Source organism: Molothrus ater, chromosome 5 (assembly GCF_012460135.2).
Source record: "Molothrus ater isolate BHLD 08-10-18 breed brown headed cowbird chromosome 5, BPBGC_Mater_1.1, whole genome shotgun sequence".
Taxonomy (NCBI): domain Eukaryota; kingdom Metazoa; phylum Chordata; class Aves; order Passeriformes; family Icteridae; genus Molothrus; species Molothrus ater.
In genome coordinates, this window is record NC_050482.2 from 52,825,437 (window position 1) to 52,842,651 (window position 17,215).

Sequence of the window (17,215 nt, forward strand, 5' to 3'; positions counted from 1 at the left end):
GCGAGGGACGGACGGACGGACGGCGGCGGCAGCAGGAGGCAGGGCTGAGGGAGGAGGTTTGAGCCTCGGCGGCTCCTGTCCGCTGCTGCCGCGGGCTTGCGTCAGTTCCTGCCGCCGGCCGGCGCTGCCATCGGGATCCGCCGACCGGGAGCGCCGCCGCCATGAGTCGGAGCTACAACGATGAGCTACAGTACCTGGACAAGATCGACAAGAACTGCTGGCGGATCAAGAAGGGCTTTGTGCCGAACATGCGTGTGCGTGGGACGGGGCCTGGGTGCCCGGGGTGGGGGTCGGGAAGGGGCGCGGAGTCGGGCTCGGAGCGGCCCGGGCGGCTGACGGCTCTCCCCGCAGGTGGAGGGCGTTTTCTACGTGAACGACCCGCTGGAGAAGCTGATGTTCGAGGAGCTGCGCAATGCCTGCCGCGGCGGAGGTGGGTCCGGCGGGGAGCGGACCCCCTGACCCCGGGGGTGACACAGAATTAGTCGGTTTGGAAAAGACCTCTAAGATCATCGAGTCCAGCAAACATTCCAAACATTCCTCCAAATGTCCAAGCTCAACCTCTCCCGGCACAACTTAACGCTGTCCTCTTGTCCTGTGTCCCCGCACGTCCCTCTGCGAGCGCAGAGTGCAGCGGGGCAGGCCCGGCGGTGGGTGCGGAAAGGCGGCGAACGGGAGCGCGCTCTCCCGCCGTGCGCGCCGCTCGGGCCGGGAGCAGCGCGGGCGGTCAGCGGCAGCTGTAGCGGGCTGTGCCAGCACTGCCACTGCTCGGAGTGTTCCCTGAATGCCGCTCTCAGAGTTCACTGGGGGATACTGCGTGGGGCTGGAGTGCAGGGCTGGATCCCAGCCGCCAGCTGGGCTGGGGGCAGCACGTTGCTGTTGTTAGCACAGACCTCACATTATGGGTACAAACAGCAGAAGTTGGTCTTCAGTGAAATAAACACTGCATTTAATGAAATTGCAGATTGTGCACAATGCCAGGTTCTTTATACCAGATTAGAAGTCTTGCTGTGGCTGACTTCTCTTTTGCCAGTGTTTTAAACAGCCTCTTTAGAAAGTGTTTCATTGTGATTATCATGGTAAATTATCAGATTACTTTTTTTAAAAAATCTTTTTCAGGTGCGGGTGGCTTCCTGCCTGCTATGAAACAGATTGGGAATGTGGCTGCATTGCCTGGCATTGTTCACGTGAGTACCTGCTTTGAAAAATCTGCTCTTTTTCTGTTCCCATTTGCCTGAGATTATTGCATTCCAAATGGAAACTCTCTCATTAGAAGAGGTATGGATCAAAGTTCTTCTCGAGGCAGTTTGTGTGTTAGGAACCTGAGTCTGAGGAAGGAGTGCTTGCAAGGCAGGCTGCAAAACTGAGTTATCAGAGAGAGAAGCAACCACTTACTTCATTGCTTGGCTTTTGACATAGAGGTTTTCATGCTATTTCAGTTTCTTGAGCCACCTCTTCCTGCTGTTCATACTAAGTGCTTGTTGGTTTTGAATTGCCTCTGCTCTGGAATACATGGAGAAGTGTGGAGAGAGCAGGAGGTGGTACTGTTGTCTGTACTATTGTTGCTGGCCTCATGTGAGTAGTGACCCTTCACATGCACTCAACACTGACTTCCCTCATCTGTGACTTTTTGGAAGCAAAGCATCACATATAATGATGCAGGAGGAAAATGCTTACCCGTGACTCTTTTCAAGAAGTGCAAAGTACAATGTGGAAATTATCCTTTTCACATTCAATATTGCATATATTAATAAGTAATAACAGATTTTTTTTTAATTGTCTCTTTTGGCAGAAGTTTTGAATTTATGGATGCGGTAAAAGGCAGACCATCATGCTATTAAATGCCTTAGGGGTCAGGCCAAAATGGAGTAAGGTAGAGTAGTAACAACCTTCTAAAATGGGAATTTTGGCTGGTAGTTTGTAGAAGAGATGCTACAATCATCTACATATTCAGGTCTTAACTTTTTCTCTCCAAACCAAGGATTTCTTGGTGATGTCAAGGAGAGGCAGAAGAAGCAAAAAAGTACTGTTCACTTCAGTGTGTGGTAGCACTTTAATAGATACTGAAAAGTTCAAATTTCTGGTAACTTTCTGGGTGTCACAGGGTGTTTGCTTCAGAGGTCTGCTCTCTGCCTTTTTTGACTGTTCTGTAAGTGCAGGAGATTAGACCCTTACCTGAGTTGATGTGTTCACTCCACCTACATCTGAACATCCATTCTCTTTTTGGTATATTTGTTCGCAAATATGACAACCACTGCCACAAGGCATAGTATAACCAAGGCTACTCTGCAAGCATTGAGTTTCATAAAGCTATAAAATTGCCTTTCAGAGATCAATAGGCCTTCCAGATGTCCATTCTGGCTATGGATTTGCTATTGGCAACATGGCCGCCTTTGATATGAGTGATCCTGAAGCAGTGGTTTCACCAGGTAAGGATGACTGGCTTAACCTGCTCTGAGAAATATCTGGGATGGCATAAAAATACTTTTCAAAATGGCAGGACTTTACAGTATTTTACATTCAGAAACAAAGCAAAAAATATGAGAATTACAGGAAGTTAAGGGGTGCTTAATTCTTGCACTTAGAGTGTTTATTCTTTATGGAGCAGGTCATTACACTGAGAACAGCTAAACAGTACAGGGAGAATTGCCCTTGTGTTGCAGCTTGGACTTGTGATATCCCTCAGTTCTGAAGTCTTTGACCTTGTTTCACCAGATTGATAAAGAACTGACTAGTTTCTTTGAGTAGTTTGAAAACATCTTTTGAGGATATTTCTCCACTTAAAACATGACTTTACAGTATGTCTGTCTTTTTAGTAAACACCCAGATCTTTGGTTACTGACAGTCTGAAGCTTGTGTGGTTGTCATGAAACATGATACTCGTGTTTTAGTTTTGCTTTAATCAGTTCAAGTGTTCCTGATTGACTGAGACCCAAAGTCTCTTAGTTTGGTATCTCCCTTCTAACATTAGTAATAGCAGAACCTTCATAATAAAGGTGGCATGATTATCTTTCACATTTGGCGTTGCTTTATAGAATTTATTATTATAAATAGTTAAACAAAACATCAAGAACTGAAGTTTAGTATTCCTTATAAGTATTTATTACTTCTTATAACTATTTATTATTTATTCCAGTGAAGATTCAAAAAGAACTTACTTTTGGGTATTGCTTTCAAGAACAATTTACATCAGGGAGCCATTCTAAGATCTGTCACTTTTCTTCTGACCTTAGGCAGTGGAACAGGAACATTCTCTCTTCTCTCTATGGGCAGTGTGTTTTATAATTGTGTCCACTTCTCTTTGTCAGCTTGCTGGAGTAACTTTGTAAATGGAGAGCTCTGTAGGCAATCATACAGCTATGTCTTGAAGTCTGAGGCTTCATATAAATCTGTTAAAATGAAACTTAGTACAGTTCTGCTTTTTTTCCCCCAGTACTGTGTCACAGGAAAAGGAGTGAGATTGCAGCCTTCAGAACGTGCTCCCTGACATGGCTTTTTCTCCTCTTGCAGGTGGTGTCGGCTTTGACATCAACTGTGGTGTCCGCTTGCTGCGGACAAATTTGGATGAAAGTGACGTGCAGCCTGTGAAAGAACAGCTCGCCCAGGCTATGTTTGACCACATTCCTGTTGGTGTTGGCTCCAAAGGTGTCATCCCCATGAATGCCAAGTAAGAGAATGACTTTGCGCACGCATCACCTAGAGGGGACATCTCTGTTGTTTGTTTTGACGCAAGATTCATCAGTGAGAGACTTAAGAAAGGAAGAGTAATTCTAGAATGCTTTCTGTTCTTTCTGCATGTGTGCCTTACCAGGACTGACAAAATCATCAATGCACAGTCAACTCTTTCCTCCCCCATTTAAACCCCTTAAAGGTTCTTGCTGGGTTCTCATTTCTTCTGAAAACTTCCATGAACATGAAGGTCTTTATTGAAAGAGAGGATTATAGATAGAAAATAGGATATTTCCCACCCAGCAAAGAGGAATAAGTGATGATGTACCAAAAGTTAATATATTTGTAGAGCTTTCATGAAGTATTAAGAAGCTGGACTTATTGTTAGGAGAGTTGGGGGCTGACCATAATATAATAATTTAGGTTGGATGGGATCTTTTAAGGTCATCTCACCCAACTCCTTGCAGGAAGGATCTAAATCTTAAGTTAGGTCTGTCAAAAAAAGGCATCAAGTCGCTTAAGGCCATATCCAGTGGAGTTTTGAGTATATCCAAGGATAATCATCTTATGTGTAGGTGTTTGGTAATTGCAGGGATTTGGAAGAGGCGCTGGAGATGGGTGTGGACTGGTCTCTCCGAGAGGGCTATGCCTGGGCAGAGGACAAGGAGCACTGTGAGGAATATGGAAGAATGCTACAGGCCGACCCCAACAAAGTCTCTTCAAGGGCAAAGAAAAGGGGCCTGCCTCAGGTAATGTTATCTTTCAATGGGGCTGTGCATGCTCCCAGGGTTCAAAGATAAATGTTAGAGTAGTTCTCTAATTCTGTGTCTTTTCTCGAAACTCTGTCTAGCGTTTCTGGGCAGGGGGAAAGGTGAGATGGTGAGGTCAGTTCTGAATGATTCTTGACAAAGGAGGAGAATAATATTGGGCTTACCCAAGGTCTCTGGGGCCATCAGGTTTTCATCTGTTAACGTCTGGTACTGGAAGTTATATTGAGTGCCATTTCCACATCCAGATGCATTTTGTTTTTAAGAGATAGGCGAGTTAGTGTTCAACTTTAGTCTGTGTTTGCTTAGCAAGTTAATAGCAGGGCAAGAAAAGATACGATAATAAATGGAACTAGCTCATAACTGAATCACAATTTAAGAGTTGGATTTAATTTCTGTATATAGTGTCCCACTGCTCTGTGTGGAACAATTTGAGATGGCTATACTAATGACATATTTGTAAAGCTTTCTTGTACATTCTTGGTCTAATTGATATTATTCTTTATTAATTGGGGTGGTGCAAAATTACAGCATTTCAACCTCAAAATAATGTTATGTCCCAAATTTTCACATTTGCCTTGCAAATAAGCAATCATCTGTTACAGAGTTGAAAAAGATTGGGCTTGGAAATGGAATATCTTGTTTTAATCTACTGAAAAGTTTTAAGTACCTAATTAACAAGATGTTGTAATTTCTTTGTGGAGTTATAACTGAGTATAAGCCTGTCTGCTTTGTCTGTACAAACTGAAGTCTCAATACGCTATACTCTTCCCATCCAGGCCAAAGTAAGTTGGAAAAAAGTGGCAGCACAGTCTGTATGTAGATCCTGCTCCTCGTGTTTAATCACAGTCTTGTTCCAACACCACAGGTAGTTACAAATCTGAGCAAAAAGGAAAGTGGTGATGCTACTGAGTTCTACTTCCTTGCAGTTTATATGGGAATCTTTTTCTCCCAAAAAACCTTTTCTAAACCCGAAACTTTGCTGTAGCAATTTGCACTATTGCTTGTTGCTGTAGCTCTCCCCTGTGCTCCCAAAGGCTCCCTGTCTGATCAGTGTGTTGTGATTGGCAGCTGGGGACCCTGGGAGCTGGAAATCATTACGCCGAGATCCAGGTGGTGGATGAGATTTACAACGAATATGCTGCCAAGAAAATGGGCATTGACCACAAAGGGCAAGTGTGCGTGATGATCCACAGTGGAAGCAGAGGGCTGGGCCACCAGGTTGCCACAGGTATGATCTGACTGGTGTAGCTGCCTGGAGTGAGGCAAACTCCTCAGTGTGGTCTTGTCACTGACAGCAAACTCCAGCACCGAAGAGCATTTCCTACAGTGAATTGCTGAGAGTATCCTGAATTGCCTGGTCAGGTGTTATCTGTTTGCAAACAGTTGATAACGTTCTGCCACAGATTTGTTTTTGCATTTGAGAAATAGCCTTGGGCTTGACTGTTGACACATGAGTTCAGTTTTAGGATATAAATTACACACACCTTGTTAATCTCAAAGATTGCAGCAAAATAAGAAATCACTTAGATTTACTGTGTTTATTTTCCAGATGCACTGGTGGCTATGGAAAAAGCTATGAAACGGGACAAAATCATAGTGAATGATCGCCAGCTGGCGTGTGCCAGGATTGCCTCTGCAGAGGGACAGGATTACCTGAAGGGAATGGCAGCTGCTGGCAACTATGCCTGGGTTAACCGCTCTTCCATGACTTTCCTAACACGACAGGTAGGAGCAGAGTTGTCTCTGATGCAGATATTTTTTCCTGCTTCATCCCTGACACAGAGAACAGAGAGTAGTTGCACTATTTAACTTTATTTCATTTGTGTGTTTCTTAAACTGTTTTTTTCCAGAGAGCCTTGCACAAAGCTGTAGTCCTGACAATCTGTCTAAAACCTCTCAACATCACCGGATTGTACTTGGCAGAAGCTGCTTAAGCAGTATTTTTGAAAATGCCTTGAGCTGGAAAAAGAGGATATAAGAAAAGTGGGGGTTTTGTTGCTAAAATTGGGATTTTTTGTTGCTAAAGCCAGCTTTTCAGAGTTGCACAAATTTGCCTAGTTGATTTCTGACTGAATTACAACAGGAAGCTCCCAGTGGGCAGAGAAACAATCTGTGCAGTCCAATTCTGTCATACTCAGCACTGTTGTATTCAGTTCCATTGTGGCTGAATTATGATGGTCTTGTATCTCACATCCTGATTTGTTCTCTTTTTAGGCTTTTGCCAAAGTGTTTAACACAACCCCAGATGACCTTGACATGCACGTTATCTATGATGTGTCTCACAACATTGCCAAAGTGGAACAGCATGTAGTGGATGGAAAGGAGCGGACTCTGCTGGTGCACAGAAAGGGATCAACCAGGGCCTTCCCCCCTCACCATCCTCTTATTGCTGTTGATTATCAAGTAAGTTTAGCTTTGGGAGAAGAAAATAGAGAATTCTGGATTAATCAGACAATTTTAGGGTTCCTAACAGATACCTAAATGCTGTGAGTTAATTTTTTAAAGTAACAGCACTGTAACCCTGGTGGGATGGCAGTATTCAGCTTCTGTGTGTGTTAGATCTTTGGGACACTGAGCTTCTCTTTCTGCTCCACACCCAAAATGGTTGGAAGAACATGAAAGGAAAGAAGTCCTTTATGGACTTCAGGATTCAGTGGTTTGCCTTGTTTGTCTCTTGGACACAAGGCTTTTGGTCTACTGGTCTGCATCTTTCAGAGCAGTTAGTTTTCTAGAATGCTTTGATTCCAGGCACATGAGACAACAAGGGATGCTCTCAAGGAATATTAATCTGCCTTCCTTTTCTGGAGACACAGTTAATCTCAGATTTTTCTTAAGAATGAGATTTTTCAGCTTTTTCTTACAAATGAATGCTTTGCATCCACAGCTGACTGGACAGCCTGTTTTGATCGGTGGCACAATGGGCACCTGCAGCTATGTCCTCACTGGCACAGAGCAAGGCATGACTGAGACCTTTGGAACTACTTGCCATGGAGCTGTAAGTCAAGAAGTTATTTCAGGGAGGTCTTGGGATGAGACTCATCCAGAGAACAAAGTCGTTGAAGGGTCAGCCAATGTGTGATTCCTCTGTTGGTCATACAAGCAGACATTAGCCTTGCCAGTAGTCCTTGCCCAGGAGAATTGCAAGGTAGAAGTCTTGGTCCCTTACTGAGTAGTTGTGACTACTTCTGCAGAAAACCTAGGGGATATACTGCTTTTTATAAGGCAGATTTTAGGATGAAGATTTGGAGAATAAGCTTATTTTACGAAATTCTGATACCTTTGAGCTAACTAGGGGGTTAACTGGGCTGAGGCTGTCTATATATAAAACTCCTCAGTATTTAGAAGGTGTTTTCTCCCCTGTTACTCATAGTGTGAGACAATGATTGAGGAAGAGAAGCAGCTTCCAGTAAATTCCAAGTCCTGAATACTCTTTGGTTTGGGTAAAATGACACTTGCAGACAAGTGTGTTATACAAATTAAATTTTCCTACTCATCATACCAGAGGTATGAGGTTTTTCCTGCTCTTCATACCAGAGGTACCAGATTTTGCAGGAGCCTGTGACCTGAAGGCCAAATTAATTTCCTGTCTTTGGATTTACTGTGGTCTGTGCTCTCAGTCATTCTGTGCTTGCTTATAATGCAATAATGGTTTTTTTCTGATAAGAAAGAGTTTTGTTTTTCCAAACTGCTACAAAAAGTAGAACTAACACAACTGTTGGCCTAGGGTCGTGCACTGTCTCGAGCCAAATCTCGACGTAACTTGGACTTCCAGGACGTACTGGACAAGCTGGCTGACATGGGTATTGCCATCCGTGTTGCTTCTCCCAAACTGGTCATGGAAGAAGTGAGTTTAGTACTTCATTATCTTAGAAGGAAAAGGGGGGTCTTGCTCCCTGGCTGAATGACCCTCCCTGACCTGATCTTTTGCAGCACTAAGCAATTGCCAGTACTCTAAATATGCAGCTTGTGTGATTTCTGATAGAGCTGTCAAATTTTTTGGAAAATTATGTGAAATGTTCTCTATCCTAAAAGCATGCTGAAAGGGGAGATGCCTGATTGACAGGTTTTGGGGGTATGTTTTTTCCTCTTTTGCCTGGTGATAGGGATAATTGCTGTTTTTGTGTGAGCATCAACAAAAGTAGCCATGTTTTATGGATTTTCTTCTTGAATGGTGTTCTCCCTGCCTTAAATTTACCTTACTCTGCAGCTTTCATGTAGATTAGTAGCATCTTGAAAGATCCTCTTTTAAGATGAACTTTGCTCAAGAAGAGAACTCTGAATGGTCAGAGAACTTTGAGTATTATGACTTCCAGTTCCTCTGCCTTAATATGAGCGTGCCTTTTCTGTTCACAACCTCACTCATAAAAGTGTTAATCATTTGGCACTATGCTTTTCTGGGTGTTGGTGTTATATGAACATGTTGATCACATTGAAGTCTGTATTTAAGAGCAGCTTCCTTGTCAGAATAGGGGCCAGAGTGGGAAACTGTAGAGTTAAACCTTTACTGCTGTCACTAAGGAGCTGTGAAGATAAAACTTAAAGGCTACCTGTAAAGAAGAAGTTGGAGTCACTTCCGACTAGATAATGAGGCTTGCCATTCTAACATGCTGGGGCACTCATTACCTGAAAAACTGGATTAAAATAGCTAATATTTTATCTGAAATATGATGAGAGCTTATTTGGAAAGCTAAGTATCTTACAGATTTCTTAGATACATAAGGTGGACAGATTCTCAATATGTTCATCTGCTTCTACACTCTTCATTGACATGGTTATTTTTGTGAAGAGTGGATTTCAAAAGCCTATGCCTGATTTCATGTGACTATCAGTTGTTCATAGTTTTGTCTTTTCTTTTTTTTCCCCCCCTCCAGGCACCAGAGTCTTACAAGAACGTGACTGATGTGGTTAACACCTGCCACGAAGCTGGCATCAGCAAGAAAGCCATTAAACTGAGACCTATTGCTGTTATAAAAGGCTAGGAGCCAACAAGGCACCCATGTCTCCAGGCCTTACACAAAACTGACTAGAATTATCATCTTCCCACACCTCTGGGGCTCTGTAGGATGCTCAAATATCACATTCCTGTTCTGGAAACACAACAGCTGAGGATACACCTATTTTTACCACTCCTAGCCATAATTAATGCCCCTCCTCCTTGTTATATGGCGTTGTTTTACTGTGAGGACAGGGCAAAGAAATACCTAAGTCTTGGTTTTTATTTGCAGTCCTTCCTCCATTTCCCTGCTCAGGCAGGACTTCAGACTTGCCTGAGTTGTCACTAAGTGCTGTGCTGCAAGACCACCTCCATCAGGGAAGGTGGTGTATGAACCAGAGCTGCTGTCACCACACCTGAGTGCCTGGAGCTCTTTCTACATGTGGAAGTACTCTGATAGACAAGGTGTTGCATGTGTGGGCAGGGAGATGCATAGTCTGTACTGCTGCATGTTTTCTGGTAATTGGGAAAGAAATCTGGAGTTGGGACTAGTCTCCTGCTCAGGTTGAGAGGGGCTAGCTAAGCTGGAGACACAGTCTTACCCCAGCCTCTCCCATTTAACACAGCACCTGGTGAATTTGGTTCAGGACAAATAGGCATTCCACAGGCTTTTGGAAAATCTGAGTAGAACTGAGTATGTTGCCTTGAGAGGTTTTGTTTGCCTAGTAAAAGTTGTGACTTAACTTAGGGATGTGCTAATCCAACATTTTAAGAAGCTCTAAGCATGTGAAAGTTGGGTTGGGTAATGCTGCTCACTGTATCCCACGGCTCTGATTCAATGGAGCCCAATTTCGGGACTTAGGCCCAATGCAATGGGACTTAGAGTGTTTCTTTTACATTCATTAACCAAGGCTGGAGGGGAAGTTGACCATCCCCACTGGATCATTTTGAGGGATTACAATAAAATGGGAAGATGGACGTGGCAGTGTATCTGTGTCATGTTTATTCTGTGTACCTGAAAGCAGCCAACAGACATTTTAGCCACATACGAGCTTGAAACGCGCTGCCTTTTGTGACTTCAGACGATGGATCTTGCAGAGAATGTGCAGATGGCAGGATTTTTGCAGGATACAAGGAAGGGCAATGCAGTGCTGTTTTCCCAGCTCGGTTTCGACAGGAGTGTGTTGGCTGTTACCTGTCCTTGCCGGCCATGCCGAGCCCACCTCGGGATGGCAGCTGCCTGCAAGGCTGGATGCCGGCACAAGAGGGCGGCTGGAGGGAAACAACACCCCAAAGCAAGAGTGGAGCCTGCCAGGGACTCGTGTAAGGGGAGCAGATAGTGATTGATGGACTGCAGTGCCTTTTGATGAAACATCCCTTTAAGTGCAGGATCTTAGAAGGCATAATGGTATTTCACTGTTGTAATCACTTTGTTCTTAAGGGTTTTTTTAGGTTCAAATACTGTGTTTGTGCAGGTTCAGAAGCAGCACGTGTACTTCTAGACACTGCTGTGAGTTCTTGTGGGTTTGAACTTACAGCTTCTTGTTTCCCCCTCCTTTCTTCAGTGGAACACTTCCAGATTGACATTTCAGAGGTCTGAGACATACTTGCTGAGTTTAAAACAAAAATCATTTCACCTAGAAATGTGAATTAGCCTCCAGTGACTGAAAGAAAAATTGGTCTCAAATCTTCTGCAACAGTCTATGTTCCTTGCAGAAGTTTCTGTCTATAAATACTTCAGCTTCTTTGATGTGGAATGTAAGGGGAAAAATTAAAATTTAAAAAAATTCACATTTAAAAATGTATAAAACTTAAATTTTTCCCATAATGGTAAATAGAAGTTGTAAGGAGAACTGTATTTGTGAAATGCTTAAGTTTTTTACAAGCAGAAATCATAAGTACCATGGAGGTGCTGTCATATGCATGGGATGTATGCCTTATGACCTCTGATCATCAATGTTTATGCATTAGCAGTCAAGACTGCAAGAAGAGCTGTCAATTCTGGTTTCCTGTTACAAAGCTGGTATTAGCTTTGGTTATATGTTTTGCTGTATGAGGTGCTGGTTTCCTTACCACCTAAAAAAGAAAGGAAAAATATGCCTCCCAGTTCTTTGTTTGAACCAGGATTTTTTTTCCAGTTCAAATTTTTCCTATTTGCAGTTTTTTTTCTGCAAATAGGGTTGTCCACCAACTTTTTTTATTCTGCACTTTAAAAAATAAATTATAAGAGGTGTTAGGTAGAGAAGGCATGCAGTATTAAATTTCATGTGCTGAAATACAGGTGGATCTGCAGGAGCATTTTGGCAACACCAAAGAACCAGTGTGATTATTGAACCATCTCTGCTTCCATGGAGGATTACTAAGAACTCTGAAATACCTGTTGAAGATGCACTTTCCTCCCCAAGAGACTGAAAAAGCCTTGGTGAATGAGTGCTAGGGCCTTTTTTCCTTGGGATACCACAGTTAGGAGATCTGGTCTACATCTACCCTTGGAACTGCTGCACACTTCTGCCCAACCACAGGCACTCAGCTGTTCCCTGCCTAAGTTCAGCTGATTCACTCATCCGTGGTCTGCAGCAGAAGGTTTGTTGGCTTGCGCAGAGTGTCTGCACTAAGTCTGCGCTTCAGGGTTTGGTTGCCTTTGGGCGACTCTCAGAAAGCCCTGGGATTGCACCCCAAGCTGGGGGTGCTGTTCGTGGGGTGCAGTGCCATGTGGAAGGGGCAGCACTCACTGCTGGGGTGCAGCTGATGGCCTCCCTTGACTTGGTCACACTTTGTGTTCCCAGGTGCCTAACTTCCTTAATTCAGCCTCTCCCAAGGGAAACCTGAGCCCAGCCAGGTAAGCTGCTGGGGTGTATTTGCACCATACTGCACACCTCATGGGTTGGGAGCCTGGGGTCTGATGTTTATCACCTGGTGTCACATTTGTCACCATCCTAAGTCTTCTGGGATTTCTCCTCCCTCTGCTCTGACTTTGCCTGCTTGAAATGCAGCTCTGCACACACCACTTCCTCCTACGCTGGTGGTCCCAGGCTGGTGTTCTGGCCCAGGAGGAGCAAGTGATCTCTGACACATCTCTGGCACAGGCACCCCCGCTCTCCTCCACTCTCCTTTGTTCCTCTCAAACATAAACACATTTAACTGGCCTCTTCTCCCTCCACCGCCCCAGTTTTCAGAGCGATCAGACAGAGCCATGTCCTTCCTGCAGCATGTGCCAGCACGCTCCCTGCTTGCAGGAAAGCTTCAGTGAAGCAGCAGGCCCTGCCTGTACCTGGCATTCGCTTTGCTCTCTTGAGCTCTATCCTAGCCCAAATGGTTTTGATCACCACAGATTTGTTTTAGATTTGTTTTTCTCACTGGAAAGGTGGCAGTGGGAGGTGTACAGTGGAAAAGCAGGAGCTCTGCAGTCCCCAGACAGGGAGATACTGGGTACAGGTGCTTTGTCCTCTGCACCATGGGAGGAAGAAGAGGATAATTTCCTGGCACTCACAAACACCAATAATTATGTGGTTTCTGGTGGGCTTTCTGTTTGCAATATGTAGCAGGAGGGTGGGGGTCATGCTGAGTGATGCGTGAAGTGGGAGAGCAGAGGGCACAGAAATTCCTCTGTCACCCATGGCAGATGTGCAGCTTGGTCTCCTCAGGCAGCCAACCATCATCCCCTGCCTGAGGAGCTGCTGCTGGCTTTCATAGTGCTCAGCACATCCCCATCTTGGTGCACCCTTGTTCCCAAACCCCCGTGAGACTGCTTTGGGTCATGTTGTATATATAAATTCAGAAACCAAAATAATCACTGGTCTTAATTGCAGAGATTATGACCAGGAAAGGGAAGTTGAATCATCTGCCAGCACTTAATTTAACATTTACTAGCTTAGCAAAAGACAGGCAGGGGCTAGGCTGCCCTCACATGCTGAGGTGTTTGAGTCAGCCTTGTATATTGGAGCCTATTCCAAGAAACCACCTGGCTACCCAGCTCTCAGCTCTTAAGAATTGTAACTTGTTTGTGCTTTTAATCTTAAAAACAAACAAACCAAAAACCTGGTTGTTTTATTTTTGACTAACTTGTTATTGTGATGCTTTAAATTTGTGTCATTCACAGACAAGTTATCAACCTTTAAAACCATAAGTAGGCTGATGAGTTCCTCTACTGTTTCCCTGCCAAATGTTTAACCAATTCTTGGATGAGGACTGAAAAGGTATCATTGTAAATTATTCTTTCCCTCAAAGGTATTTATACTTTAGCTGTTGCTAAAGGGATTTTCTCCACCTTTCATTGGAGTGTTTTTGTCAGGCAGATACACAAAGAGCCATGACAAGCCCTTTCTCCTCCATTTTGAGTATCTGTATATTTTGAATCTACCCAGAAAGGTCTTTGCCCATCTTCTGACACAAGTTATGCATGTCTGCAGGGCTGGAGCCCTTTCATGGTGGAAGAACTGAGCCCTGCAGAGGAGGAGAAAACTCCATCCAGGGAGCCTTTGCCCAGCCCCAAGACGTGGGGCTGTGCTGGCAGGAGGGTGCCTGTGGGTGCAGGCAGTGCTGGGTGCTCTCCTACCCCAGCAGCCCCAGTGGGCCCCTCCATGGCACAGAATCTCTCCCCAGGGAAGGGATCTCAGGGGGACTGCAGTGCCCATGGGCAGCTGTCAGCCCTCAGAGGGGCGAGCAGAGAGGGAGAACCCTGCTTGCAGGCGTGGTGTGCCAGCAGCTAAGCACTGCTCCTGTCCCCCACCTCAGTCCCAGGGCTGTGGGGTGACCTGGCCTTCACAAGTCCCATTAGGAAGTCCAGGAGATGTGCAGCCTGCTGGCTGCTCTTCTGCCAGACCCCATGAGCTCTTCTATTAATGGTCAGTGGATGGATGCAGAAGTTTTATCTTGAGAGAGAAACACAAAGCCCTGCTTGTGCCAATACTCCTTTCTTTGTCTCTCAGGCAGAAATTCCAACAATTTGATGATTATCAATAGCAGACAAGAGCACCATTGCTGTCTCCTTTCCTCCGGCTTCTCTGGCAGAAAGTGAATCCTCCATCACAGACTGGTCCTGGAAAGAAAAGTTCAGCTTAAGGATCAGACATTCAAGTCCATCATGGACTTTTCCAGCCTGTACCAAGTCACTCCATCTTCCCTATGTCTTGGTGCTCTATTTGCAAATGGGAATAAAAATCACTTCCTTTAATCTCACTTTTTATTGGTCTTTCCTATTTAAATATTAGTCTGTGATTCAGGGACCAGATCCTTCTGCACATATGAGTGCTGCTGATCACAGTGGTACCTCTCTGTGAAGCATGGCCTCAGCTGTCCCATGCTCAGTGTGTGCTGTCTTCTCCTGAGGCTTCAGTGCTGCTGGAGGGATGGGTTCATTCCTCTCACAATCTAAATTGCAAGTAGGAGAGAGTGTAAGCTGTTCTGAGTTTCAAGTAGTCACGGCAAAATGTAGAATAACTTTTTCCTAGTGTTTTGGCTAGAACACAGAGCCACTGAGCCAGACCCTCATCTTGAGTTCAGTGTTAGCGAGTGCCTAAATTCCTCTGTGCTCATGTGAAATGCTCTATGTGCCACTTGGCCATCTTTGTGTGCTAAGGGGTAGAAGCTGAGAGAGCATGGGGTTGCTCTCTCAGGGTGGACCAGGGAAAGGGGCGGTGTTAGATGGATGCTTTCAGTCAGGACACATTCGGCGATGGATTCCAGCACATGGGGTTTCATTTTCCTTTACTTCACACTTCACAGTCCTACCTGAAAAACCTTGAAAATCTAAAGATCAAATTAAAATGCTGCATGTCAGGGAAGAAAACATTTAAAAAGCTTCCGCCTTTGATTTCAAACAAAACCCTTATGGATCAACCAGAAATTATTCTGTTCTGCAGCTACCCATGTTTGCCATGGGAACTAGCCCTTAGTGTTGTGCCATAAGAAGTGAAGAGCCCTGAGTCAGTGCCAGAGTCCATTTCCCCAGCCTGCAGGGCCTCTCATGACAGTGCTCCCTCAGCTCTGCCTTTGCCACCTGCATCTACCACCCTCCTCAGGCTCAATGGCACCACCAGGGATGAAAGGCCTGATTCACTGTGGTTTATGTTCAACCCACCTTTCACAGTGCCTGGTGGACCCATCTCCCCCCCTCCCATCTTTGGTGACTCAGCCAAAGAATTTTAATCTCCATAGTCTGTTTGTAGGTGTAAAATATAATACCAGTGGAATTGGGCTTTTTTATCCCGAAGCCATGAAACTGTTGTCAGAAGAAATTGATACACACGAGTGAGGGGAACAAAGTGCTGCTGGGGACACGAGTGAGGGGAACAAAGTGCTGCTGGGGAGGATTTGACTCAAGACAGCACTTCAAATGGAAAATTCCCTGTTTGAAGTGGATACATCCTTCATCCCTACACCTTTCATTTCTGTTACGCTATGGGAGCAGGGGCTCAGAAGGTCTGTTCATGGGAGGGGTGGCTCCTGCTCTGGCTCTTGTCCACAGGAGGTTCCTGTCTCCTGGCTGTGGGTGTCCTCACTGCTCATGGGAGCCCTGGGGAAATGGTTTTTTGGGGTGAAGGGGCTCCTGCAGCCCAGCTTGGGAAGCACCTCAGCCACTGCCCTGCTGCCCCAGGGCTGCAAGCTGGGAGCTCTCCATGCCTGACCAGCTCTGGGCATGGGGGTCTGTCCATGTAAACACTGAGCCTATCCCAGGCACCTCAGATCAAATCACAGGGTCTTCCCCTTCCTTCAAAGACATCTGAAGCCTAAAGGAAATAGATCAAACATGTAAATTTGAACTGAGATTAATTATACATTTGCAACTGGAGGGGGAAGGAAAAAAAAGCCATTAAGGTTTGACTGCATTAACTATGCCTGTGGGGATGTTTCTTTGTCTCTGCGTGTGATGATACTCCATGAGATACCAGGTCTGGTTCCACCAGATCTCTGGAAAAGCCTTAGAGGCTTCAGGAGATTCTGCAAATGTGTTTCAGCAGGAGGCAGACAAGGAGAAGGGAAGTGTCGGCACCGCCTCTTTAGAGCACTGGAGGAGCCTTTGTTGAGTGGCTGGAGGCTACTTCTCAGCTCCCTGATTTCAAACAAGTCTAATTATCAGTTGGATAGGGTTCAGGACACCCTGAGGGAGGGAGCTGCCAGATCTTTCTTGAGGAGGTAAATTTGTCCCACTGAATTTAGGATTAAAAAAAAATTCAGGAAAGAGGAATATAATTTAACCATGGAAGTGTTGTCTTACATCCATAATGAACCAGGTGGATATACTCCTAGTTCTGTCTGGCAGCCTGGTTTATACACACTTTTCCTTTGGAACATTTGTGTTGTAATATTTTTATCTAAAACCTGGCTGAAATGAAGAGGCACTGGAAATTTCACTATAAAACCTATTTTCCAAAGAGCTCCATCCCAATGAGTCTCCTTAAAAATTAGCACGTGATCTTCCAGAAATCTCAACAGTTTTTCAAACCTTTTGAACTTTTTTTACTCTGCCCTACAAACTGCCTTTTCTTAAACCTCTCCAAGTAAATTTTAAGTAAGTCTAATGAATTTCCCATTCACACATTTCATGGTGTGGAAGCCTTAAGCCTTCATATCTGCCAAGTCACTTTCCTAATTGTTGCAGTGAAGTTGCTGTCAATATTTGAGCATACACTTGTGAACTTTGTTCTCAGCATTAAAAGTTAGGGCTAGCTGAAAGAAGGGAATGCTTGCAGAAAACAAAAATAAACCCAAAAATTGCCTCTGTTTTGTGGGCATGGCTCAATACAAATATATTTTTTACATTGTTTCCCATTATATTCCTCCAAACTGAAAACGGCCTCATTTACAGATTGGCAGAATAAAATTTTTCTTACCTGTAAAACTTCAG

The 17,215-nt window shown here is 44.6% G+C and overlaps 1 protein-coding gene across 1 annotated transcript; it reads left to right on the forward strand.

The window, feature by feature from the left end:
* The first annotated feature begins 125 nt into the window (after positions 1-125).
* On the forward strand, positions 126-10,347 carry RTCB (RNA 2',3'-cyclic phosphate and 5'-OH ligase). The gene is made up of 12 exons (XM_036401102.2): positions 126-254; positions 352-430; positions 1,117-1,184; positions 2,327-2,426; positions 3,508-3,664; positions 4,259-4,415; positions 5,505-5,664; positions 5,986-6,161; positions 6,651-6,839; positions 7,321-7,431; positions 8,161-8,280; positions 9,308-10,347. Exons 1-12 carry the CDS (start codon positions 162-164, stop codon positions 9,413-9,415), a joined length of 1,518 nt encoding a protein of 505 aa, XP_036256995.1. The 5' UTR covers positions 126-161; the 3' UTR covers positions 9,416-10,347.
* Positions 10,348-17,215: the final 6,868 nt, after the last annotated feature.